Source organism: Coturnix japonica, chromosome 20 (genome assembly GCF_001577835.2).
Source record: "Coturnix japonica isolate 7356 chromosome 20, Coturnix japonica 2.1, whole genome shotgun sequence".
Classification (NCBI taxonomy): domain Eukaryota; kingdom Metazoa; phylum Chordata; class Aves; order Galliformes; family Phasianidae; genus Coturnix; species Coturnix japonica.
In genome coordinates this window covers 492356-518731 of record NC_029535.1, presented here as the reverse complement: position 1 = coordinate 518731, position 26376 = coordinate 492356, and the positions used below count along the sequence as shown (strand labels likewise).

Here is a 26376-nt window from a genome sequence, read left to right as displayed (position 1 = left end):
TGATCTGTTGAAGCTGGGACAAGTCACAGCCATCTTGTGGATCGTTCCAGGGGTCAGCAGTGGGTCCAGGCCTATATCACAGCCTTGCAAATGATCTGGTGCTGGGGCTGATTGTGCCCTGTGCCAGTGTGCTGAGGATCCCAAAGTGGGAGGAGTGCCTGATGGAGCTGAAGGCTGTGCAGCCCTTCAGAGGGACCTGGGCAGGCTGAGGAAATAACTTGATGGGCAGCTTGTGGATTTTAACAAGGGGAAGTACACACTCCTGCCTCTGGGGAGGAACAGTAGGAGGTACCAGGGCATGCAGGGAGCACCCAGCTGGAGAACCACTGCAGAAAAGACCCTGGTGAGACCACAGTGCCCAGGTGTGGGCTCCCCAGTAACACAGAAATGGAGCCAGGGAACAGCTGCCAGGCTGCTGGGAGCATCTTCCCTACAAGGAGAGCGCAGGGATGGTCTTCCTGCCAAAGAGAAGGCTCCAGGGGATCATATCGTTGTCAGTACATTGTGGAATAGCCTCAAATCGGTGGTAGAGCAGTTGCTTCTATTTCCTTTTGAGAGATGAACTGGAAACTCAGTCTGGGATCCCGCTGTAAGAAAAGGACAGGAGCAGGAAAAAGGTTGCTGGTCAAACAGCAGCCGGGCTGCAGGTGCTGCATGGTGTCCCTTCCCACTGCTGCACACCGAGAGCACAGGGATGGAGAATTAAGGCTTTGAGCTGCTGAAGGCAAACGTGCCCTTTGAAAAGTTCAATCAGAACATTTACGGCCAACCCCATCTACTCTGTTCTTAAGGCGTGTTTCATTTGGACTCCCATCCCTCCCAGCAGCACTCTGGGGCTGGTTGATGTGCACAGCAGCTGCTGCAGGATCCGTGTCACCTTCAGCCTGGAGCGGGTGAGGCAGGCAGGTCAGAGGGCGGCTGCACTTTGTTCCCTCTGTGCAGGTGGAACTTGGCGTGCTGTTGGATTCAGAAGCTCATGGGAGGCCTCTCCTTCCCAGCACTTCCTGTTGGAACACCGTGACACCACACAGTGTTTCCCCGCCCGCCGTCCCAGCAGACATAACGCGCACACAGTTGGCCTTTACCCTGCGCTCTTGGGGAAAGGTAGGGGAGGAGATGGTCTGTCTGAGCGCTCAGCAGCATCCCCAGCTTCTCCTTTAGCCCAGAGGGGAAGCAGTGAGCAGAGACTATCGTGTTTATCTCCTCCAAGGAGAATGGAGTCAGAGCAGGTGGAGCTGGCTCCCTCTGCAGGACCCTTCCATGTCCGAGCCCAGCCAGGCCCAGTCCTGCCAGCTGCAAGCAGAAGCTGATGGCATTGACTGGGGGATCCCAATAGGAGATGCCCCAATGTCCCCATGATGCCCATGTGTCGCGGTGGTGGTGATCTCCCAGTGTGGTTGTCCAGAGCTTTCCCTGCACAGGAGAACATGAAGCATGAGGGCACCGTGCTATGAGCCAAACGTATGAGTGGGCATTGGGGCAGGGCAAGGAGGGGCCTTGGTCTACAGGGGTAAGGGTTTGTGCAGAGGGGATAAACAGCTCTGCGCGACCAGGCCAAGCACAGGCAGCTGGAACCACAGCACGTCCTGCAGAACAGGGAAAAAAAACAGCTGTTGCCACCAAGTCCCAGCAGCTCTGGGCTGGTCAAGCTTTGCTAAAACCCATCACTCAGATTTGAGCCCATTAGAGCAACAGGAAGGTCTAAGCAATGGGCTGTTTTATTTCATGGGGATTCCGAACTCTTCACTTCTGTCTTTGGCCACAGGAGACCAAAGAGGCTGGTGAAGTCCAGTGCGTTTGTATACAGGGTGAAGTAAAGCAGTGCAGTTTGGTGATGGCTGGGATCCATGCTCCACCGAACATATGGGGTGACAGTGGGAGCTCCAGCCCCATGCCCAGCCACAACCCTCCCCTGAGAAAAGTAAAAGGAGTGTCAGACATCACAAAGGAGGTGTGCGGGGCCAAAGCAGGAAGGATTTGTGTGGTGGGGAAGGGCTGTGTGTTCTGCCTGAGTGCTTGGGGGGGAAGCTCTGTTTGGATGCACCAGAGGCCATCCCCCATTGCTCTGCTCTTTTGCACGAAGCTGAGGGCTCAGCTCTGGGCCCCTGCTCAGGGACTCTCACTGCTTTCTGTATATAGCTTCACGGCGATAAGGACAAGGCTCAGAGCACAGCTCTTCCCATTTATTGGTGGCCAGCAGCCTTTCACACACCAGCCCTGTTCCCACTGTCCCGAGGGCAGCAGCTGTTGGACAGGGCCTTCCAGGTTCTCCCTGCTCCCGGAGCACACATGGCTCCCGACTGGCACACCCTGCTGCAGGGGCAGCATCCCGCAGGGTTACATCCAGCACTGCCATTCCTGGTGCCTGCAGGACGGGGCCCAGTGGCGGTCGGCTCTGAGAACTGGAGCTTCAGCTGCATCCTGTGGTTGCGGTGTCAGTCCAGACCCCACAGCTCCAGGTCCTGGACGCAGAACTCCCCCCGCGGCGACAGGCTCTCATTATTGAAGGTCTCACAGGGGCAGCTCCCCCCGTGGTGCAGATCCCCATCCAGCCACAGCCCAAACTTGCCGCTGGGACACACACAGGCTGTGCTCAGTCAGGGCCCTCCTGCTGTGTCTGCTCAGCAATGTCAGCTCCGTGGCTGCCCCTACCTGCCTCCACCGACCATCAGCAGGTCCACATCTCCCTTCAGGAAGAAGCTGTTTCTGCCCGTCCACCTGAACACCTGTGGGGACAGCAGTCATGTCTGGCTGTCCCCGTCCTGCCCACATGAAGGGCCCTGCACCCGCTGGTCATGGCTGGAAGCCACAGAGTCCATAGGGAGGCCTGCACAAGGTGCAGGTGCCATTTTGCTGTTGTCCTGCCCCCTCTGGGGAATGGCTGCCACCCGCTGATGCAACCAGTCCCAGCAGGACACACAAACTCCATATTGGCTGCAAGTTGGGGCAGGCTGGCCTGGTGGCTTTGCTTGTGGACAGACCAGTGCAGCTGCGTTACTCTGCACCATTCCCCAGACCCTGCAGTACTTCAGGGTCCTTCCAGCAGGGCAGGCCATGGAGCACTGCTGGTCCCCAACTTCCCCTTTCCTCTGGCCTTGCAGATCCTACCTTCAGCTCCGGGGAGAAGGAGAAGAGGAATGTCTCCCCCGTGCCATAAAAGCATTTGCTCACGTGAATGGGGCTGGTGGAGAAGGCACCAAAGACCTGGCAAAGGGAGAGGAGAGAGATGCCAGCGTTACGGGGTGCGGAGCACGAACTGCACCAGGAGTCCCTGGCACATTCCCATCCAGTGAGCAACAAGGACAGAGCCAGGCGCAGGTAAATCCACTTCTGGTGGCTACCAGGAGACATGTCCCCGCCATACCTGTGCTTCAGTGTCACGGATGAGCAGCAGAGCTGGGGAGCTCAGCTGGTTGGTGCAGCGATACAGGGTCCTCAGGCTGAAGCCATCCCGCGCGGTGCAGTATAGCAGGCTCCAGGGCTGCTGCCGCAGACGGGTGGGCAGGTGGGTGCCCAGCTGGGGCAGAATGGGCTCTGAGGGGCTGGCAGGCAGCTCTCTGCTCAATGCTGCTGTTTGCAGGGAGGCCTGGCCTGGGCAGCAGCCCCTGCTTGTCCCCCAGCCCTGCTTCCCCACCCCTCCCTGCCCACCTGCAGCAGGAAAGCAGGGATGAACCCCACTGCCTTCACCCCTAGCACCCTCCCCACACAAAGCAGTCTTACCCTGTAGCATCTTCACCCATACACATGTGCCCTAATGGTGCCCCTGACTGTTCTCCCAACACCAGCCATGCTTCCCAGACAACTCCTAGGGCATTTGTTCCCAAGAAAGGATGTTCTGAGCATCCTTCCACCCTCCCAGCATCCTCCTGAGGCCTCCCCAAACATCCCCACCCTGAGCCCACCGGCTGGCTGCCTCTGCTCCCTGGGGATAGAGGGGATGTCACCCTCCAGTCTTACGCTGAACCAGTTCCTGGCATGCGAGGGCCCCTCACCTCCTCAATCTCCCTGTCCTGCAGGATGCTGCTTGGTGTGCTCAGCACCAGCCTGCACGGCTCCTCTGGGGCTGGAGGTGTCACTGGGGCTCCCTCCCAGCCCAGCTGCCCCTCGCTGTCTGGCTCTGTGCAGTCTATGGGCTGGTCTTCGTCCTGGTCAGGCTGGGGGTGGATGGAGGTGATTAGTCCCCTGGGACCCCACGGGGCAGCGTCCCCAAACCAGCACCATGTGGGACTCTCCCAGCCTGTGCAGTGGACAAGGGTGGGGTGAAGGGGCTCGAAGGCCGTGCAGACCTGGAGCCCCGGGGGTGGACAGTCAGCTGAGCCTCCTGCCCTGCTCCCAACACACACTCCATGGGGTGCCCTGGCTCCCTGCTAGGTAGTCCCACCATTGCACAGCTCAAGGGTGCGGGCTGCAATGGGAGGAGATGGGGAGAGGAGGAGGACATGGAGGCAGCAGAGGCTTCCACAGCCTACAAGCTCAGCCCCAGTGGAAGGGTTCACCGCAGTGAACCTCAGTGGCATTTTCCCCTGCCGGGGCAGTGCACACTAGGACACAGATGTACTTTGGGCCAGGGTGCAGCTGGTGACAAGCCTCAGCCATCCACAGCTGTGTGTGCAGCCCACAGCCCCGCTTGAATGTAGAAGGGCAGCAGGGCAGAAGCAAGCAGCTGTTCCCAACTCCCCACAGTGGGGTCAGGCAGGAAACACCCCAGGGGAGCAGCGGACAAGGGGGAGAGGTAGGAGTGGCCCTGCAATATCCAACCATGTGTCTCAGCCCCACACGAGCGCCCTCAGAGTCAGACCTACCAGGAGGTGGTAGTGGGCACGGAGTCCCCTCATCCCGTGTGCTCCCGGGTGCTGTGCTGTCGGGGACACCTCACCACCGCCCCAGGTTAATGTTCACCTGCTCTGGCCCCTCCCCAGCCCCTGGTGCCTCCACCAGCCCCAAGTGTGTCAGTGTGACGCAGGGTTGGGTGTGGAGCCTGCGGCCTCGTGGAGCTGGGATGAATGGGCGAGTGCCTGCTGCCTCCAGCCCAGTGGCTGTCACTGCCTCTGCACCCTGCCCACAACGTGGGCTCAACTGGCCACCAACAGCATGAGGATCCCTTGTTTTGGGATCAACAAACAGGTCGTGCTCTATGTTGCTCTTTGCAACACAACTGTTGCAATAGTTGTGTTGTGTCAACACTGCGCACCAGGGGTGGCACAGCTGCAGAGTGGCACAGGGCACTCTGCCCCACTGGGGGATGCACGGCCTTGGGCTGCACACAGTGGATGGGCAGCTGGGAGATGTGGTGCTCCATGAGAGCTGGGATTGATGGCTGCAGGAAGAGGGAAACGCTGGGCTGTGGTGTCCCTGCCCTTGGGGCTACTGTAGAACACTGAGGGACTGCAGTGAACCTGTGGTGCCTCCTGCTGCTGTCCCATACTCCCAAACAGCCAGCACCAAGTGGGCCTGTGCTGGTGGAAGGACTCTCCATTTATTCCAGTATCAGATGTGGCAGTTGAAGGCACAAGGCAGCACCCTGCATGGTAGCAAGATGGCATGATGGCTTCTTTCTGTCTGGCTGCACAGAGCCTGGTCCCACAGCACTCTATGGGGGGATTTCAGGGTTTGCTTCCTTACCCACTGCAGATCCATGGGTCCTGGCTGCTCTCAGCATCCATTGACCCCCCCCCAGGCTCTGTCAGCAGGAGTCCCATCTGAGTGTCCCAGCACTCCCCATGGCTGGCACTGGGTCACCATCAAGGAGCTGTGGACAGGAGGGCCTGGCAGCCTCAGCAGGCTCATCTGGCACCTTGTACCAGAAGCATCATTAAAGCTCAGGACCGGGCATCCTGTCTCTGCTTCCTCCCATAGAGTCCTTGTCTCTGTCCTTGCCTCTGGCCCCATCTCCTGCCCGGTTCCATGATAACACCAGCAACTTATTTTCTATTCTGGGGAAGGAAGGGAGCTGCAAAACGGGTGCTGTGTGGAGGGCACGTTTGCAATTACCTCTGTCTCTCCTCTCCATAACCACAGGACACCAGAGTCAGACCAGTTTGGTGCTGGCAGTCCCACACCTTCCTTGGTTACCCCACGGTGATGCCCATGGAGTGCCCTCCTTTGGGCAGTGACTGCTTCCTGAGCCGGGCTGTAAGCATCTGGGCAGACCAACCTGCAGCTCTGCTGTTCCCAGTGCCCTCCGGGTATTTCTCAGTAGCCACTCTTGCATTCCTGTTTGCCCTTTGGTGTTGCTCAGAGCCTGCTACTCACTTTGTAACTGACCCTGGCCATCAGCATGAGACTATTTTTTCTCCTTTAAAACACAATGTGCCCTGCACTTTCCCCTCCCTGTACAAAAGTAAAACAAACCCCGGGGTTCTCCCACAGCACAAATCACACCTTGAACGCCAGGTGATGGATTGTGCTCCTCCCTCCACTCCTGTTCCAGCACAGAGCACACAAGAGACACCTAAAACTTGCACAGTTTATTGTGCTCTTTGCCATGCCACACGGGGCAGCCCAGAGCAGCCCTGCCTACGTGACCCCCAGCCCAGGACTGCAGAGTGGGGTGGGCTGAGCTGGGCTCCCAGTAACACCCCCTGGGCAAAAGCGCTAATAGCAGTGCAGTAAGGCAAAAGTTTTAAGTGTTAAAAAAAAATGGAGTTGTTCGTAAAACCGCCTGGGGAAGGTCTGGGCACGTTGGTCTCTCCATTGCTCTGGGCCATACAGTTCTGTTTCCATGCTGACAAATTACCAGCCTTTCCACTTTTTTCTTGGGATGAGTGGGGAGCAGCGGCTGCTCCCTGCCCCGGCACTGCAGAAGGCCTTCAACACTGTGGTTAACAACTCCCAGTGCCACATGCAACCAGCAGAGCCCTGTGGATTCCCTCGGTGGGTCACATTCATGGGGTCAGCAGCAGCAGAAGCTCTAGAGGAAGGGTCTGAACACAAAGAAAGCAGCAGGGGAGCTGAGGGACGGCATGTTACAGAGCCCTCTACGCACAGCAACACAATGCCATCGCTGTATATGCAAAAGAGTCACACTGCAGAGTGACTATCCTGTGTGACTGTCCTGCTGTGAAACACCAGGAGCCCATCAACTCCACAACAGTGGAGTCCAAGGCACCTTATGAATTTGGTCTGTGGGGAGATTTTGACACCTCCTGGTCCCCAGCCCAGGCAGGCAGCTTGCTCATTTCATGTCTGAGCTGCTGCCCCAAGCTATCACAACAGTGTAGTGCAAGTCCTGCATTGCCAAGCTTTGTTAACGTACAGAAATAAGGAGCAGTAGGAGATTGCCTGCACAGTAGTGTTTCTTCTTCTGAGACCCTGTCATGCTTTTGTACAGCTCCTCACAGGGAAACATCCATTCAACAGGATAGAGCAGTTACCCACTACCCACACTGGAGCAGTATGAGATTACTTGCACAGTAGTGTTTCTTCCGCTGACACCCTGTTGTGGTTCTGTGCAGCTCCTCACAAGGGAGCATCCATCCCTCACAGGAGACCATTCATAAAGGGATGGAACAGTTACACACTACCCATCCTGCTCCTGCTTTCTCCTAGTTCCAGTACTCAGTAGAGGTGTGAGCACCAAGAGCTCCCACAGCAGCAGCTCCTCCTTCCAGCAGTTCATCCATGCTTGCTCACCTGCACGCATCAAAAACTGCCACTGTGTCTGAGCACGTGGTTCTTCCAGGATCTACAACAGCAGACAGCCTTCGGCACCACGTACCCAGACGTTGTCTTGTGTCAAACAGAAGCATTAGCAGTAAAAGCTGTGACAGGGGAATTTCCAGGAGAAGCAAACATTTCAAGAAGCAGTGATGTAAAGTAAACAGTTAATGGTCTGAGCAGCTCCTGGGCCAGAGACTGAGTCCTGTTTTTAGCTCCAGTGCATACTCCAGTTCCTGCTGGACTGCTCAGAGTTGATGGCTGAGGTTTCAGTGAAAAGCACAGCTGAAGGAAGAAGGGAGATTCTCCAGTGAAGGTTCTACTTGTAGCTCTCAGCCTGCACTGAGTCCATTGCTGCAGAAGGTACTCCCAGAAGAAGCTCAGCCCATTCTTTCAGTAGGTATCATCCCCAAAGCTAGACCTCATCCAGGGAACCTTCCCCACCCACCCAATATACACCAAGCTTCACACGTTCCTTAGAGTAGTCCATGGCCCAAGAAATGGTGGATTCAACCATTACTTCAAAACAAGCATGGCCTCTGTCCCATCTTGCCTCGTCAAATGGAGTCCATGAGTGAGGTAGTATTCCCGCCGGAGGAAGGCATAGAAGTAATCCGAAATGAGCAGGATCTGCAGAAGTGAGATCAGACACATCAGTGATGTGACAAATGGGGATGTGTTTGTCACAAAGGGGTTTATGAAGTTCTACTTAGAAAGAGTAAGAATCTTCCAGACAGCAGCAGAGATACCACAGCTTCAGAGGTTAGCCTCAGCAAACTGAGAAGTTTCAATAGCCCAGTGATCTACACCAGGCCAAATGCTGAAGGGAAGAACTGAAAGGTCAAGGCTATGGCTTCACAGAACAGTATCCAGGAGCATCATTAGGTAAGAGTGGCTCCATCACCTTCTGTCCCTCTGCTGTACTGTCCTCTCTGTGGGGCAGACAATCCTGCATATACTCACTAACAGCTGGCTGAACATGAGCCAGCAGCATGCCAAGGTGGACAAGTAAGCCAAGAGCATCCTGGCTTGTGTCAGAAATAATGCAACCAGCAGCAGTGGGAGGTGATCGATCCTCTGTACTCAGCTCTGGTGGGGCCACACCTGGAGTACTGGGCTCTTCGTTGGGCTCTTCACTACAAGGATACCCTGGAGAGTACCCAGAGAAGGGCAGCAAAACTGTGAGGAGTCTGGAGCAAAAGTGTTATGGGGAGCAGCTAAGGGAACTGAGACTGTTCAGTCTGCAGAAGAGGAGGTCTGCTTTATACTACGACTGACTACATGACATGCTCTATTAATACAGTTGATTTTGTTTTTGATTAAATATTTCTGCACATGTCATAATGGAAAAGGAAGGACCTGGGGTTGGCAGGGACGAAGGCTTGTTCTTTCTCACAAGCAAATCAGGAGAGAGACTTTTGCACTGCCTGCACTGACACAAAGCACAAGACCTTGCAGGACCTGCTATGATCTTCTCAGGTAGGAAATACAATCCTTTTAGGTCAAATGCCATGGAAATTTTACCATTCCTTTCATTCCTCAGCAGGACATATGGTTAGAGAGCTAATAAACCACTAGTTTCCTAAGAGCCCTTCTTACTAGCATCTCCATCTCCATCTTCCGGCTGGATGTGGCTCTGGACAGCCTGGTCTGGTGGTTGGCAACCCCACAGCAGTGGGTTGAAACTAGATGATCATTATGGTCCTTTTCAACCCAGGCCATTCTATGATTCTATGATCTCTTTTTTACAGAACAGAGGGTTTTACAGCAGTGTTCACTCCCATTTATCGAAGTGTTGGGGGATTTTCAGCCTCCAGCAAAACTGTTCCTTTAGTTTTAGAAGACATAAGAGACAAAGATAAACATGAATGGCTGAGGTACATAAAAAAATCAACTTTAAAATGAAGTGAACATTCTCTTCATCCACATGTCAAAATGTTTCAGGACATGGTGAGTATCTGCAGCCCTCAACAACTAGCAGAAAAGAGGAAGGGCTTGGAAGAGGTCATAGCAACTGGGTATATCAGACCTCATCCTCCAGGACTGCTAAGATCTGTTTTTCCTGAGGCCAGTGGAAGTCACACAACTGGAAGGACACAGCCTTGAGAGGAGGAGGGAGTGCCATGACCGAGGCCCTGCACGTGCCCAAAGCCCTTTCACCGGTGAAGTGAAAAACTGGTGCCTTGCCCCAGTGTTTGAGCAGTTCCCATCTGTCTCTTGTGGGGATCCACTGCTGTTGCCCTATGACATTTTCCATTTTCTCTTCTCCACTTTCTTCATCACAAGTGCTATTTACCCTGCCATACTGAAATGCTTTTCCTTTGCTATCAAGCACTGGATTGTGTAAATTGTAGCATAAGTTGGATTGCTAAGATGTAGTTTAAATACCACATGGGTTCTCTCCCAGTAGGGTGCAAGGTGAGGACTAGGCAGATTTCAGCCAAGACAGACAGAAGCAGGAAGCTGCTATGCAAGCTTATAAGGGGTGCAAAAAGAGGCACATCCTGCAGTATTATTCACTGGTTTCCCTCGTTCTACTCACCTGCCCTATGTTGAAGGTCAATGTGATGGCATAATAAAAATTGGAATTGGCACTTCCTGCAAAAATCCAGAGATGCCACAAAACAGGGAACAGGAGGGAGCAGGCAATGAGCATACATGACAGGATGAAGATGTTCCGAAGGACTGCAAAAGAAAAAAACCAAAGCTGTTAACATTATGCATTATTGAACCGCCAGGCTCATACAACAAGCATGGGCATTTCAGCTATCTGTGGTGAGGAGAGGCATTTGCCAACACACACTTCTCTCCAGCAAACTTTTACAGTTTGGACAATTCCCTGGGAAGCTTTTATAGGACATACAGTGTATTATTTTCTCTTTATAATAAACAATTCTGCCTTTGCTTGACTGTGGCCCCTTCATTTGTAGCTCTTTCCTTCTAGGTTCTGCACTTCCAAAGATCAACTCTTCCACCAAGGACTTTTGGTTTGTGTCTACATCACAGACAACATCTAGTAGTTTGGAGAAGGGCCTTTCCACCAGCATCAGGATTCAGAATACAGAGCATGCCATTCCCTAGCATCATCAAGCTGACCACCTAGAGATTAAGCAAATCCACAGACCACAAGAAAAAGACACACTGTCTCTGGAGATGGTAAGGAAATTAAAGCACCATCAAGGAGAACATTCATATAAGTCTGAGAAGCCCTTGGGAGGTGAAAGTGCGGCCAGGATCCATTAGCCTGCATGAGGATTTATGTATCAAATGGCCAAAAAACAAGCCCAATTTTGCTTAAAAGAGCTAGGACCTACTAAGCCAGAGATTTTGTTTCCTTTATAGCTTGCCCTGATGATTGTCTTGCTGTGCTTGGCTATAGCTCAGCCAACATTCCCAAAGTTAACAAAAAGAATCTGGATCATTCTGCAGCTGAAGGAAGCTGTCTGACACTCGATGAGCAGTGCCACAGCCAAAAGTGCTCACATCCATCTTTTTAAACTTCTTGTTCCACGGCTCTATTCACTCACCATGTTATAGATGACTGTTCCTCTCACTCTCATACTCCCCTTCTTCTGTACGCTTGGAACATGCAGCTCACTTAAGCTGAACTAGGATTTCCCAGAAGTGTGCCACCTCGTTTGGCTGCAACACACTCAGGGCTAACCTGAGGCTCCCTGTCCTAACTCATTACAGCTGCTTTGGCCTTAACTTTATTAGTCTGAAACCAATGGAGTAGGTGGTCTCCAAGTCAGACAATGCTGCACTTACTCCCTACTACTGATGCTACACAGAGGACAAGCATAAAACCCAACATACCCAAACTACTGTGGTCTCTTGACTCCTGATTATGTCTCCTGCCACCAGGCAGACTGGCTGCCTTACACCAACTCGACCCTGGTTTGAGAAGGCTGCAGTAAAAGCCCAGGGCAGGCTGACAGTGCTGGTGAAAGCTGTTTGTTTAAGCTGACTTTGGCAAGCAACACCAGGAAAACCCAATGCTTCCAGAAGAACTACACTTGGTGAGCTTGCAGCAGGTTCTACAGTCAGAGTCTGAAAATGATCAGGTAGCTCTGTGGTGACTTACAGAAATAAAGAGGTTTCTCGTTAAGCATTTAAAAAAAAAAAAAAAGAATTTAAAAAAAGGACAAATTAAACAGAAGAAATTCAGTTACTTTCACTTTAAGCAGATGCAAAGCAAAGAACTGCTGCAAAGTGTGGGGGCCTGGGGACTCATCAGATGCAGGAGCAGCACTAAAGTTACATACCCTTAGTTGGGCAGCATACAGGACTTTAAAATTTTCTTAGAAAAATATCTTAATTCAACTTAGTGAGAAGGAGAAGTTAATGCACAAGGAAAACTCCCTCTGTGACTTCCTTCAACCCTAGTCCCAAACATAAGTTAGAGAATTTATCACCAGCAATTGAGGTTTCCTCCACAGAGCCCAAAGAGGCTACAAGAACCTATGGGTTTGGATTTGGGTCAGTTGTGGCAGTTACTGGACAGACATCTTCCCATTCCAGAGGAGAAAGATCTAACACAAAGAACTTACACCTGTAAAGGTGGCTCCAGACTGGGAGGAAGGCCATGTACAGTGCAACATCTCCCACCGTGGGATAGGACTTGAAGATAGAAATGATTGCGAGCTGCACAAACATGAAGAACACAGGGTGTTCCCTGGAAGAGAAAGACAAAAGGGTTAAGAGGATGCAGTAGGTTCTCTGGAATGGAAATAAAGATCAGCAAGGGCACAAATATACTGTGGGTCAGGCTCTAAAGACTCTGTTACTCTGTTCTCTGCAAACAAGCCTCTCAGTGCTGGGTGGGACAGACTGAGCTGCTCTGCAGGGAAGCAACTGTTAGAAGCCTGTTAGAAAACTCAGTTTTCTAACAGAAAACTCAATTTTGGGGGAAAAGAGGGAAAGAGTGAAACTTCGAGAAATGAGGGAAAATTAAAAAAAAAACAAAACATTTTCATGCTCATAGATTTAAACTACAATGTAAGCTTTACAGCCACTGCACAACTGTGAGAATTAGAAAGCTAATGAAGAAATATACTTACTTTAGCTTTACTGCCAAGGGAATGGTGTAGAAGAACACATTGATTTGAAACACACATACAAAGAAAAGACTAAAGTGTTCAAACATCTCTGCAAAGAAGTACCAGAAAAGGCCAATATTGGGCGTGAGATCTGGAACGGAAAGGCTGAAATTGAACAGAAATGTTATTTTTAATTGGCTGTTCTCCATGTAACTGCTTCTGTAGCATTAATTGTTAGGTGGTACTGAGAGGGGGACCTAGACTTTAATGCACCAAAGAGGTGAAAATTTGGAGACAAAAGGGATTAGCCCTTTCCTATGCCCCAGCAGGACTTAAACCACTCCTGAGCAGACGTTACTCCAGAGATGAAAATTTCAGCAGGTCAGTAATCAATTTCATTTCTTATCTCCCTGGGGGAGAACATCTCCTATTTTCTCTGATCTTGCCGTTGCTTAATTATCAGAATCTGGCTAATGGCAGATCTTCTCCACACATACTGTTACTTTTCTTGTGTTGCCAGTAAAATCACAGATCACATATTCCTTAGGGCAGGGAGGAGGACATGAGTGTGATGCACACAAAACAAAATAAAAGTAGTAAGAATTCTTATACTTACATAAACCCGTAAACAGATGGGATAAAATCCCATGAGTTGAGGAGGAAGAAAGAGAGGCAGATGACCACCACCAGGCTGCACAGGTACAAGGCTGCATACTGCATGGTGAAGAGCCAGAAGCTTTTACTTTTTGGTTTTATTGGTATGAACTGACGCTGAAAACAAAACACAAGGAGGCAGATATTCCACATCAGTTGGAAAGCCACAAGAAAGCCTAGGAGTTCAGAACATCAATTGAAACTAATAGAAGAAAGCATCAAACACTGGCACTGCTGCACTGGGACCAGCAGCTTTCAAGTACAATCTGCTCTCCAATTAAGTCCCATTTCTAGAACTGTGCTTGAAACTCAAGTGGCTAAGCTGGCAGTTTCTGCTTACAATACCACAAATGAATCAAGTCTCAGGCATTCAATCCATGCACACTCTCACAGGTACAACCGATTTTAAATGCTTACAATATGGTATCACTGCCTGCTTTCTCTTCCATGAACCTTTATTGACTGAGATGACCAAGAGGTAGTGCTCCATGACCAATTGTCCTGTGATGTCAGCTCCCTACCATATAGGCTGCGCTCATGTTCTGCTGAAATTAGGGAAAGAGGAGAGCTGATGGGTTCCTAAGCACAAAAGAGCCACTGTAAAAGGCTGTTCCTTGAAGACAACTGCTACAGTCTAACCACCGCCACATACCCTGAAAGGTCAGCAACAAGCCCTTGTCACACAGTGTGACACCCTTGTATCTCACTCTAATAGGCCTAAGGTCCCAACTGCATTTATAAAGACAAGTATATACACAGAGCCAGTGCCTTGGGATCTGCTCAGCTTTCTCCAGCCCCAAGGCAGTGATGCCGCTTTTCCATTTGGCACTGGGGTTTGCAGTGGCAGAAGATGCACTGGCCAACTCTAATTGGCACGGGCTCTGTGGAAAGCATGCTTTGTTTCCTCAGTTAGAGTGCATTTAACACAATTTGTCGGAAAGATCTAAGCAAATTTACCAAGGATTTTTGGCAGGACAGATTGGAAAGGGCTGCAGAAACACAATTTAACTCTGTACAAAGAATTCACAAAACATCATTTACAAATCCACACAGTAGCCTGCTCCCCTTTAAAGTCAGTCTCAGATCACTCAGTCAAACACCAAAGCACTTGTTGCTGCCTGCAGACACAACATTTGTACTGTTCTAGTGCCATGAGGGAATGCAGCTCACACTAAATTTAGAAAAAAAATGGTAGCAACATATAAAATAAATGCTCCTGAAAATTAACTGACAGGAAAAGCAATGTTGGCTCTTCATCCTCAGCCCTGTTAATGGGGAGCAAGAACACACAAGGACAATAAGTAGAAAATTTCAGAGCTTGAGTTTTTTGAACACACAACTCTTCATTCAGATGCAGTGAGCCACATCAGAGGAAACTCCAGACCTAAAATCCTTGTTGCTATTCATGTGACATAAAGAGTAGCAAATATTTCAGGCAAGCTACAGGCAATCTGTAGACTACTTCCCACTTCCTTTTCTCTACACACAGGCATTCCCAGGACTTAAACCCTCAATGGTGTGAGGAGAGAGTTACTTTTTCTAAGGCTGTCCTCCCAACACAAAGAACTGTAGCTGCACACCTGCAGTAAGACAACAGACATCAACAGTTAGAAATCATCTACCTGCAGAAGGTAAAGGAGTGCTGGAGCAAACAAAGTGATGGGGTAGAGTGACTGGTATGTTGCTAAGGCCAGGAACACTGCACTGAGGAAGGCACTACCTACAAAGAGAACAAAATAAGTTTATTGGTAAGGGATATTTAACATAAACAAATATGCAGATAGGATCCAAATGGCTTGTAAATATCAGAACACCTCATGAAGGCTAGCAGAATGTGTGCTGGAGAGTGGACTTTTATCTGCATTTTGAAGAGACAATGATGTGTACCAGTAAGAACCACAGACTGGTTTGTATCTCCTATAATTCATACACAGAAAGAGATTTGTATTATTCAGTCTACATATAAGTCTATATTTAAGTTAAGTTGGCTGCTGTTTATCTGTGGGAATGCATTCATTAAGTCATATCTGCAAGAAACAGCTCCCTGGTGTGTGCCACTGAGCACGCTGGATGCCCTCATCACCAGAATGTGTCAGGGACCTCAGCAAAACACCATGGAAGAGTGCAATGAAAGTCCGCAGCTGAAGGAATGAAGGGACATTGGCCCTATTTTACAGATACCAGAACACATAGAGATGCAGAAAACACTGGCACAGGTTTCCCAAGTGGCCTTAAAACTAGTGGTGACTTTACAAAGGAAGGTTTTTATGAGGTGTGACAGGTGGAGCTAACTGCTGAATGCACTCATTGCCCAACTGCCAAAGCCAGAAACCAAGTCCAAAAGGCCCCAGGTACATAATAAAGAATACAAGCACCCAGTGCAGTAGCCTGGTTATAGCTTTCCCCCTTGGAACACTTTATGAAAGTTACCTGTAAAAATGTAGCCTGAAAAACAAGAACCCTGACGGAGTGTGTTCGGCTAATTGTCAGCATGTGCCCACTCACTGACATCAACACTCAGTAGCTTTTCTCTGCTTCCACCTTGCAGAAGTACAGCGTCACCTGGCAGTGAATTGCCTCCGCTCTACAGTTCCAGCTTTCTAGACACAAACCACCCAATTAATATTTTTAAATTATTTTTTAATTAAACTCAGTATTCTATTGTGAAATTCGGCATGCATCTAAAGATATTAGTCATAATCTGATATTCCCCCTTTGCTCAGCTTGAACACTAGAGGCTGCCACACTCCCACTGATGGAGGAAACACAGGGGACAGGAACTACAGGTCTGTATATGATGCAACTATTTGTCCTACAGTACCAGTGAACTAAAAATCAGGTTAACTAAGTGGATCCTGCACATTTGCTTCTGCAAATGGTTCTAAATGGAAACCCCTCCTGCCTCAATGACTTAATAACTGGAGGAAATCTCCCTTCTGGAAATACTCCTAATGACAATCTAGCAGTTTCCTCTGTGATGTCTGGTTCTGGGCACTTCTGGAGACCACAAAAGAGATCAGATCCACCTTTCATGTGATCCTAATGTACTCCTAAAACTTATGAGCCTAGTACAAATCACATATGCTAAAATACTCCAGCAGAGAAGGTTCACAAAAGAAACAGAAGCCTCACTTAACACGCTTGAACAAAATGAAAGAGCCATTCTGCCACAATCTATTCAATGGAGCTCCCATCAGTCTTTGGTTACTGTTTCCGTCTCCCCAAAGCTCAGTTAGCTGGTTTCAAACCAAGGTTACAATTGCAAATAGAAGCCAGGCAGTAACAACTTTTCAAATACAAGCTCATGGCATAGATGCTGCAGGTGCATATTCATAAGCAAAAGAAAGAGTAGCAGAGCATTACATGCTCCTGTGCACAGAGAGATTTCTTCATAAACAGAAAACCATGTGAAGTCATCCAGGAAATGGGATCAGCTTTTAGAGGAGAGACTCCTAGTTACACTGGGATGAAGGAAAGCTTTGACTTACAGCCCCTTGGGCCCTTGTGGCTTCAGGTAGAACTGAGACACTGCTCCCACCAGGACCTGATGTGTCCCCCTCTTACACCTGCAGTAATAATTTTTGTACAGTTCTACACTGATGGTATTTTCACCACTTTACAGAAAGACATAAATAAATCCTTTTTGTTGTGTTACCTCTTATTGTAGCCAGAATGAAGAATGCAATGACAGTATTGCTGATGGCGCAGGTGGACTTTGCCACGCAAGACATCACAGTGTAGGGGTTTAACAGATAGCTGAAAAGGGACAAAGCTCAAGTTACATTCAGATCATTCAAAGGAGGTAACTAAAGAGACACTGAAATAAAAACCAGATGCAGTTTGCAACTTCTTTTTGTCTATTTACATGCTATGGGTTCCTCTTACCACCAAAACAACTCAGGTGAACAGGTGGTTCTACCTGGAGCAAAACCCAGATCTCTGCAGTGCAGCCTGAGGCACAATGGCCACAAAGGGCACACTGCAAAAAAAGGAGATGGGAAGATTTCTAAAATGCCAAACTCTGTCTTACAAAATGACCACCAGAAACATTCCTTGCTTTTCATAAACACTTCATTTATCCAGCCAGACCCAGAAACAACCAGCTCTGAAACTTTCTGCTCTCACAGCTACTGGCTCTGAGGAATTAACAGAAGGAAGAAGAGAGCAGGGTGGACACAAATTCTTCCAGTGCATGATCAGGGATTTTCCCTCAAACCAACTGCACCCGTGCACTCCCACTCTGGCAGAGCAATCACACAGGCTCACTGTGGCACAACCAGAGCACAAAAGCTGCCAACCATGAGATCCGGCCCATTTTAACAGCAGTTATGGAAAGACAGCAAGCCCTGAAAGCCTTTACCTCCCAGAATGCAGCCACACTGTAAGGAAGCCAGCTTCTTCTGGGACTGGTTTACACTGATTTCCATTAGCTAGCTTCAAAGCCCAGAAATATGCTCTGTAGGCTCAGCGATACAATAAGCATGATAATGGGATGCTCCCCCTTGGTAACAACTACATCAGTTACATTAGCAAGTGGACAAGGCTGATGACTTCCTAATTACCCTCTTACATAAACCTTACTCCTACCTCTCTGAGTGCCAGCCTGTGTTTCTGTTCCTCTTTTTGCCTGTGTTCCCAAAGACAGACTGGCCACAGCAAGAGATGCTACTTAATGACAGCTTTCCTGTGCGACTTTGCAACAATCTTACGGACAAATACATAGCAACCTGCAGGTTACAAATGAGAAAGGCAAAACTCTACCTTCCTCACCCTGGAAAATTTACCATTTTACAACATTCACATAAGAAAAAACAACTTTTCTTATGGAAAACTTTCTCTGACAGAATAATTTAAGACAAGGATTTACTTAGGTCAAAGCACTAATGAAAAAAAAATCTTTTATATTATATATCTTGCTTGTATATTATGTTTTTTAATTGAAGCTTTCTGAGATCTGAACACATTTAAAATACAGAAGAATATCAAGACATGGCATCACTAATCTGACAGCCTAGAATGTCCTTGAATATTATACACAGTTTTGGGAAATGCAATTGAAACATTAGAAAACATTTTGTTTGAGTGCACCCAAACCCTCCTGACTGAAAAGACACCTGAAATATTTGACATAGAATGAATGCTGATTATATTAGTGTAGTGACAAAATAAATGTCAGTGTCATCTATGGAGGCACAAGGGTCTTCACACCGAATTACTGACCTCATGCTGTTGAGTGGACTGAGTAAATCTGTTTGCTGGCACCATACAGTCATAAAAGCATTCACTTTAAAATGAAGTATTTGTGAATTTTAAGTGGAATAGGAAATGCAAGAATTTATGAGAGGAAAAAAAAAACAACCTTCAGCAAACATGGAATTGGAAAAAAATATCCAAGGAGAGCAGAAGAATCAAAGCAGCCCACTGCAATCGGAAAGAAACAATACTTACACCAGTGCTACCTTGAGGGGGATGTAGTGCATTTCCATGGGTGTCCGGATGAGCTCAGCCACATCTGGTGCATATTTATCCAGCTCTATTAGGAGCTTTTGCTTTTTGAACTGAACAAGGGAGAATAACCAAAGACTGTCAGGTGAGGAAAGTAATGGTTTCTTATTACTTAGGATTTCCATTACTATAGAACATATATGACTTTGTAAACTCACTGCTCAACACACAAGCCCCAGTGGAAACAAGACAAATAACCAAGCCATCCTCATTATTTCAAAGATAGATATCTCTATGTCAAACCTCCTTTAGAGATCCCAAAGCTCTCTCTTTAATACACTTTGTCTTCTGATGCTCTCAATGGAGACAAAGGAGAAATCTGAATTATGAGCTTACTGAACTATGTCACAGTGAGACAAAAGGAGAGAGAGCACTGGCAATAAATTCTCAACAAGTGAAATAACTCACATGGGATTTTTACATGTCAGCAGTTCTATCGTGTTATCTCTTCAACATCAGAGGACAAAGAACAGGCACCGAACTGGATGGGAGACCACATAGTGTTGTGGAAAATGAAGCCTCCCTGTTCATGTTAGTGCTCTACCACTGCTCCTCTGGGAACACAAGGAGCACAGCACTGCTTACACAGTAAGAGAAAGCTGGGAGAAATCATTCACCCCCAAAAATATGTAAGAGAAAAACAGAAAAATAACTAAGTGAGCAAGTCATGTTTGGCACTGAACTTTCATCTCACTCTGAAGAATCACATATGCCTCCTCAGCATCCTTTGAAAGTTTGGTCCTTTACGCTTCTCCAGTCTGTCCATTAACTCATGCTGAGTGCAAACACAAGCCATTTTTATCCTGAAGGCAAGTTCAGGATAAAACATTCCATTTTCTAGCTACAAAATACATGGAAGATTGTGGCAGAGGTTGAAAAGGGGACTGCCAAGTCTCAACAAATCAATAGTTCAGCAATTAAATTCCACACACTTCAAACTGCCACAACAACCAAAGGTGAGTTTTCAGTACATTTTACACTCTCACAGCCCTCTTAGGTATCACAACCCTGGAGAAATCTGCATTTCATTGGATACTGTATTCTGAGGAATTGTTAAATTATTTTAATTCCTTTCAGATTAAAGAATTAATACTGCAGCACTCATTATTCACATACTGTGCAATAGCTATGGACACTAATTTGCTTCAGCATGTAATATGCACACAACAGAATTTAAAGTATTTTAGCTGGTTTACCACACTCAGTCCCTGTGTGGTTTTGGTTTTTTTTTTTATCAAACAGATGTGCTCAGATTTACTGCTAAGTAAGTAGATGTGCTTGGTGCAAGTTCTCTCTAGCACAAGATATTTGTACTTGTTTGAGAAGAGGACCAGCAACAATGGCAAGTCAGCTTACCACAACTTTGTTGTAGTCCTGGATGGCCAAGTAAAGGGCAACAGCTGTTAGTACATCAGTTATCTAAAAAAGCAAAGCAAAACACAACAACTGAATGGAGAAAAACATATTGGACGCTACTGCATACTTGAGTAAGGGCTTTGATCTGACTTGATTAATGGATAAAAAAGCTTTAAAAACACCAACTAGCTTGCTGATCTGTACACTGTATTCACACACCACCAATGAACACAGAAGCCATGGGATGTATCAGACATTAATAATTGCAGAACAAGAAAATGGGGAATTAAGGTGAAAGAAACGGCAGGGATAACAGAGAACTCACTGGTATTATCAGTGCACAGGCAACAACAGGGCAGTGCCCAGCTGGCTAAATCCACGTGCCATTAATCCAGAACAACAGTGCCTTGAGCTGCCCCACACTTCACAGGCAGCAGTACTGAAGTATTGGTGCAAGCACAACCCAGATGGCTGCTACCCCTGTTAGAGACCTGCCAGCAGGGAGCTGGGGAGAGAGGCTCCACCAGGTGGTATGTGCAGCCAGCTATATGATTTCTGTCCCTCTGAATTACACAGAACTCACAGATTAGCTTACAACAAGGGACATTTGGATTACTGAACCGTTTGTGTTCTCTTTACGGCCCTGGAGTTTGGCAGTGGGTTTTGACGAGAAACACGGCAATACAGGGATTGACCTGTAAGAGGTAAACTTTGAAATCTGAAACCAAATGTCAACGTTCTGTCCCATCAAGGGAACGTTTAACTAGCCAAGAAATAACAAACAAAAAAGGAAAAAAGAAAAAAAGAAAGAAATCGTAGAGCAAGGGAAAAGCCTGAACTTGGGGTTGTGCATGCAAAGCTGCCTTTATAATCAAACCATGAGGTCAGCAGGAATTTGGACTCCAGGGAGCCTGAAGATCCCTGATTCTTGCAGGAGTGAAAGGAAAGTCATGCTCATCATTTCACAGAATGGGACCCTTCAAGAGGAACTTTCCAGGAGCACTTACCATGAAGACCAATTCAGCATATTCAATCAGGAAGTGAAAGAGATATATTATCAGCGGGGTCTACGAGAGAGCAGAAGAGAAATCTGTGTCAAATAGTGCACATCCCCATTTGGAAAAAGCAACCAGCAATTCAAGGAGAAAAACAGAGTAGCACTGTGAGAGACTGCAAAAGGTAACCTTCCTCAACGCTGTTACTTTGGATAACAAAACCGAAGTGATAACCAAACCACAATTCACTGAATCTTTTTCTTTGCAAAGTTCTCAGTACATTTCATAAAAGCATTTCATAAAAGACACATCAATTTGGAAAATGACATTCTATTCCAACCTTGCCATTCTACCAGCACGGTGGTAGAACCACAACAGAACTACAAACAGAAAAGCCTCAGAAAGTGGGGTTTGTTTTTTGTTTTTTTTTCCTTCCTTGAGAATCTCTTTTTCTTTCAGGTTGTTTGCATGTCTCTTGAAAGCATTTCCTACACAGCTGGTCCCCCTGCTCAGCCTGTTGGTTAGGCAAATTACCTATAGAGTAAAAAGAAGCCATGGGAAAACAAAGCGGTGGTCCTGTTATTCTCATAGCCCTGTAAGGTAACTGCCTCTGGGCTTCTGAATTATTCCTTTGACAGAAAAGCTTAACCTGGAACGAAGGTATTACATTCACAGGGTAAAAAATTCAGGCTTTACTGTCAGAAAACATATTTCTTTTAAAATACTTTGAACATAACATGATGGTATAACTAAGCATTCATATATGCTTCATGGTCTGGGAGAAAATTGTTTCAGGAAGAATTTATTGAAAAGAAACAAATTTTCAGAGATGCCCAAAGTGTGAGACACACCAAGATGACGCTGCGTATAAGCCTACATTCGTATCAATAAGGCCATTCAAGGGCACAAAAACCTCTGGAGGAACAACGAGGTTTCCAAAATGAGGAACAAACACGCTGCATGACTGTGCTCTAACCCAAGATGCTGCTATTCAGCACAACTGCATTACAGCGGCCAGCAGCACTGTCTCTCCCCGCTCCTGCCTCTACTCACAGGAAATGTGGATGTGAACAAAGCATTTTATTTCTTAGAGATTTCCCCTATTCCGGACTCTCCTTATGCACTACAAGCACCACAGTGTCTATCATCCGCTCTCAACTAGTTGTTCTGAGGAATACGAGCTGCATTTCCTCGCTGGTCACTGTGTGGAACTCTCGCACAAACACAACTCTTCATTTTCTGAAATGTTTGGGACAAAACAAGTTCACCAACCTTTGCCAATCCACACGTAATAGGACTAAGAAATGTGCTGCTGGAATATCATGTTTAAAACAAAGCACTGCATACCAACCTCATGAAAAATAGCTCCAGAATATGGTGAGACCCCTAAATCCAGCAGAGCTAATCCTTCAACCACTGAAACACAAAACAAATCCACATTAGAATCCTGCAGTGCTGGAAGAGAAAAACATGTGGTGGCAATGAAACAATAGTTCTCAAAACACCCGAGCTCATAAAAATCTCACACAATCACCATCTGAATTGGAGACACAGAATCTCACACAAGCAGCTATCAGCCAGAATTGAATGCTCTCAAACATCCTGTCATTTGTTTCAGACAACTTGAGATGCTGTAGATGAAATGTTCTGCAGTTACCTGTATTTATGAATCACATGTATTTACTGATTTTAAGTCTCCTATCATGTGACACGTGGTATCTACAGTATCTACACTGGAGGAATAATTCTGACTGAAAACTTGGAAGAGTACAAGAGTTCAGGTGGAAGAGACCTACAGTTATCACTGAGTCCAACAGCCTGGTTCCTTGTGCTGGGCCCAGCAGGGAGGGGCTCACTGCCCCCAGCAGCCATGCAGCACTGCGCTCTGCACTTGCCACTAGAACAGTGCTGATGCAGCACTGGCATTTTGCTCTTGTTGAGTAGCACTGGCACAGCATCAACTCTGCAGCTCCCAGAGGCAGCAGGCCAGGGGTGGGCAAAATGTGGAGTGGACATCTCTGGGACACTGACCTCAGCTGAAAGGATATTGCACATTGTGTGATGCTACACACGGTGACAGGAGCTGGGGAAGGGAAAAAGGAGGGCTCTCATCAAGAAAATGTCTGTTCACCTGAACAGCCACTATGCACATTGAGCACCTGGTTCCCAAGATGTGGTTGAACTCAGCTTGCTGACGGAAATAGGGAACAAGGCACAGTGCTGGCTCCTGCTGCACCTACCGCCAGTGACAGGTCTGGAGGGTCCTGTCTCTCCCCTCATGTCCTTCTGGTGGATGGCTGTGACACTGGCTGCCTTTGGCCGCAGACCCCACCCTCACAGTATCTTTGGTGAACTGTTGGGATGAGTCCCATGACCTCCCTCAGCTCTCTGGGCTCACTCCTGGCCCCACGGACTTGTAAACATTCTGATACAAGTGCTCCCTTTTAGTCATCACAGATGGAAACCAATGTTTCCACAGCATTAAATGCCTCCACCTTTTCCATGCATACTCATTAAGTGACCATCTTCATCACGTATCAGTCCAGCATTTTCTTTAGATCTCCTCTTGCTGCTGATAAACATAAAAGCCTTTCAGTTGTCTGACACAACACCGGCCAACATCACCTCAAGCTGAGCTTTGTTCTTCCTCATTTTCTCTCTGCAGATGTGAACCGCAGCTCTGTATTCTCCCTGTGAAGCCAAACTTTTTCCCAGAGGTTGTGTACTTTCTCTTCCTGCCCTGTTCCAGGAGCCCCGTTCAGGCAGGCTGCTCCTGCTGCACCTCCCTGACTTGTCACACAGTGGGACTGCCTGCACCTGTGTTTTTAAAAGGTGGGACTTGAGGGGCACCCAGCTCTGGTCGGCACCTGGGCCCTCAAGAGTGGATTCTCAGGAGACACTGCTAACTAACTATGTGAGAAGCTCCATATACAGTGTGATTTGAACCATGCTGCCTTGTTACATGTAGAGGCCTCAAACGAACAAAACTAGATGGAGAAATGAAACAGATAACAGGAAGCAACCAGAGGCTTTTGAATCAGCAGTGTGCTCAAGAAGCAGATTCCACTTCTACCCTGAAGTTACCCTTCAGCCCAGGCCTCTTCCTGGCTGGAGGCACAGCCTGAAGCTCTAAAGTGGGATTTAGAAGGAATCCATTGCTGCAAGGGTATCCTGTGGGGCTGTGTTTTGAACCTGTGAAGCACCTTATTAATTATCAAATGCATTCATGCTTTCTGGCCTTTATTACACTGTGTGACTGTGTTCTGCCCCAAACCTGCAGTGATTGCACCTGCACGGTACCCAGGTATTATGTTCCCATAGAGCAATCTGTGCTTCGCAGCGGGCTCAGGTGCCACGATGAAGCATGTCACAGAGCAGCCCTGGTTACACCCCGTGTCTGTGCACAGGATCTGGACCCGGTGTCGGTAACAACGTGAGGCCACGAGCGAGCACAAAATGGAACACGAGCAGCAGTGCCGGAGCAGCGCGGCTCACGGCAGCACAGCGCCCGGGGTCACAGCGCGACGGGAGCGACTCGACACCGCCGCCGACGGCCCCTCACACCCCGGCGCAATGCGGACCGCCCTGCCCCGCTCCGAGCTCCGGGCCCCGCTTCCCGAGAGGCGCCCGCGGAGCCCGAGAGGCCTCGGCCCGTTGATCCGCCCTTGGAGCCCGGCGCGGGGCCTCACCTCGCTTCCAGGCGTTCAGCGGCGACGCCACCTCGACCCGCTCCGCGATGAAGGCGGCGAGGCTGGAGCGGTACAGCGCGGCGCGCACCGTCACGGCCGCCAGCACCGCCAGCACCAGCGGAGCCGCCATCCTCGCGGGCACACGCCGGCCCGACGCCGCCTGTAGTTCGCGGGCGGTGCCGGACAACGGGGCGGCAATGCGGCGGCACGGCCGGGCGGACTACGCGTCCCACAAGGAACCGCGACGCCGCCGCTCCCGACAGCGCCCGGGAACTACGGCGAGTCCGGGGAACCGCTGCTCGGCGCGCGGACGCTGCCCGGCCGGCTGTGCTGGGGCCGCTGAGCCGGGCGGGCCTTCGCCGGAGCTGTGCCAAACAGAACGTTGCTTCTGGCATAGCGATACCAGGCCGAGGAGATGCACCCGAGGAATCAATACCGACAAGCTGCGGCTCGTGGCCCAGCTTAAAGAACAGAAGATCTGCGTTCTGCTTGAGTAGCATCGGGAAACGTATTGGGGCGGATCGGTTCTGCGGGAGGAACGGCGGGCAGAGGGGGAGTTAAAGAGTGGGCCGGGAGTGCTCAGCCAGGAGGGAACGAGACGCTGTGCCGGGCAGTAGGAAAGAGGAGCTGCTATGTCGTTCTGGTCAGGTGTGTCTGCAGGAAGGAGGGTCAGGAGAGCGGCTGTGAGCTGTGAGCTGGGTGAGGGAGGCTCTGGTGTGAGAGTGATTGAGACGTACTACGTACAAAGGGAGCCTGGACCTGTGATCCCGTTACCCTGCGAGGGGCACGGCCACAGAAGGGTGAAGTGTTAGGCCTGGGTGGAGAAAGAAGTGTGGGGAGTTACGGGGAGTGATAATGCTGGGCCTCGGGAGAGGGGAGGAAAAGCCCCAGAAAATGTTCCCCTGGACAGCCAGGGGATGCAGAGATTCGTGTGAAAGGACATCAGAAGGGGAAGCTGGTCCTTGTCCTAGGGAATCTACTAGCAGATAAAGGTGCCCAAGAAGCACCCTTGCAGCCACAAGTCACAGTGAATCATTTCACACTTGAGATACTCTCTCCTCCAGAAAGATGGGGAGGCTCTTAAAGGGTTGGGAGCAAAGGAGTCTGAAGGAAGGTGGATACTCCCTGATGGAAGAGAGGTGCTGAATAAAAAAGTGATGAGGGAAATTGTAGCCATCCTTACATCCAGGAAGTCACTGGGGGGTTCAGATGATGCGTGGTGCTGTACTGCTAAAGTATGGGTGTATAGACATTTTTACAGTAGCCAAACAAGTCTGTGAGAGGTGTGTGGTTAGTAAAACATATTCATAAGAAAGCTCTTTGGAACCAACCCAGGGCCATTTTAAAGACCATTCCAAAGTGTTCAGGTCAACTTCATGCCCCTGGTGGACCATGGAATTCTGTGCCCCATGGCACCCCGTCATCATCAGTGTGGTGGGCTACCACCTATAATGGATGGATTTACTCAACAAGTTCAACTAT

The 26376-nt window shown here is 48.8% G+C and overlaps 2 protein-coding genes across 4 annotated transcripts; both read right to left on the bottom strand.

Moving 5' to 3' along the window:
• Positions 1–2168: 2168 nt before the first annotated feature.
• Positions 2169–6326, bottom strand: TLDC2 (TBC/LysM-associated domain containing 2). 3 transcript variants are annotated; one of them, XM_015881230.2, is made up of 6 exons: positions 4803–6326; positions 3993–4154; positions 3365–3517; positions 3109–3204; positions 2653–2726; positions 2169–2571 (listed from the first exon to the last, which is right to left on the bottom strand). In XM_015881230.2, exons 1-6 carry the CDS (start codon positions 4833–4835, stop codon positions 2436–2438), a joined length of 654 nt encoding a protein of 217 aa, XP_015736716.1. In that variant the 5' UTR covers positions 4836–6326; the 3' UTR covers positions 2169–2435. The 3 variants fall into 3 exon arrangements, with proteins under 3 accessions (XP_015736716.1, XP_015736718.1, XP_015736715.1); XM_015881232.2 differs by having other exon boundaries at positions 3365–3481; XM_015881229.2 differs by lacking the exon at positions 4803–6326 and having other exon boundaries at positions 3365–4110.
• A 128-nt stretch (positions 6327–6454) lies between these two features.
• On the bottom strand, positions 6455–25090 carry PIGU (phosphatidylinositol glycan anchor biosynthesis class U). The gene is made up of 12 exons (XM_015881227.2): positions 24895–25090; positions 22557–22621; positions 21218–21277; positions 20211–20273; positions 18798–18907; positions 17005–17105; positions 14972–15069; positions 13312–13466; positions 12717–12860; positions 12207–12331; positions 10199–10341; positions 6455–8286 (listed from the first exon to the last, which is right to left on the bottom strand). Exons 1-12 carry the CDS (start codon positions 25022–25024, stop codon positions 8173–8175), a joined length of 1308 nt encoding a protein of 435 aa, XP_015736713.1. The 5' UTR covers positions 25025–25090; the 3' UTR covers positions 6455–8172.
• Between the last annotated feature and the right edge of the window lie 1286 nt (positions 25091–26376).

Bases quoted from the DNA above. Each gene is read 5' to 3' on its own strand.
- PIGU (XM_015881227.2), bottom strand. From the start codon at position 25,024: ATGGCGGCTCCGCTGGTGCTGGCGGTGCTGGCGGCCGTGACGGTGCGC. The intron at 21,278-22,556 runs GTTGGTATGCAG...GCTCTCTCGTAG, and splicing joins CTGGAGCTATTTTTCATGAG to ACCCCGCTGATAATATATCT. The intron at 12,332-12,716 runs GTAAGTATATTT...TTTCTCTTCCAG, and splicing joins CCCTTGGCAGTAAAGCTAAA to GGAACACCCTGTGTTCTTCA.
- TLDC2 (XM_015881229.2), bottom strand. From the start codon at position 3,730: ATGCTACAGGGTAAGACTGCTTTGTGTGGGGAGGGTGCTAGGGGTGAA. The intron at 3,205-3,364 runs GTATGGCGGGGA...TCCCTTTGCCAG, and splicing joins TCCGTGACACTGAAGCACAG to GTCTTTGGTGCCTTCTCCAC. The intron at 2,572-2,652 runs GTAGGGGCAGCC...TGTGTGTCCCAG, and splicing joins CTGATGGTCGGTGGAGGCAG to CGGCAAGTTTGGGCTGTGGC.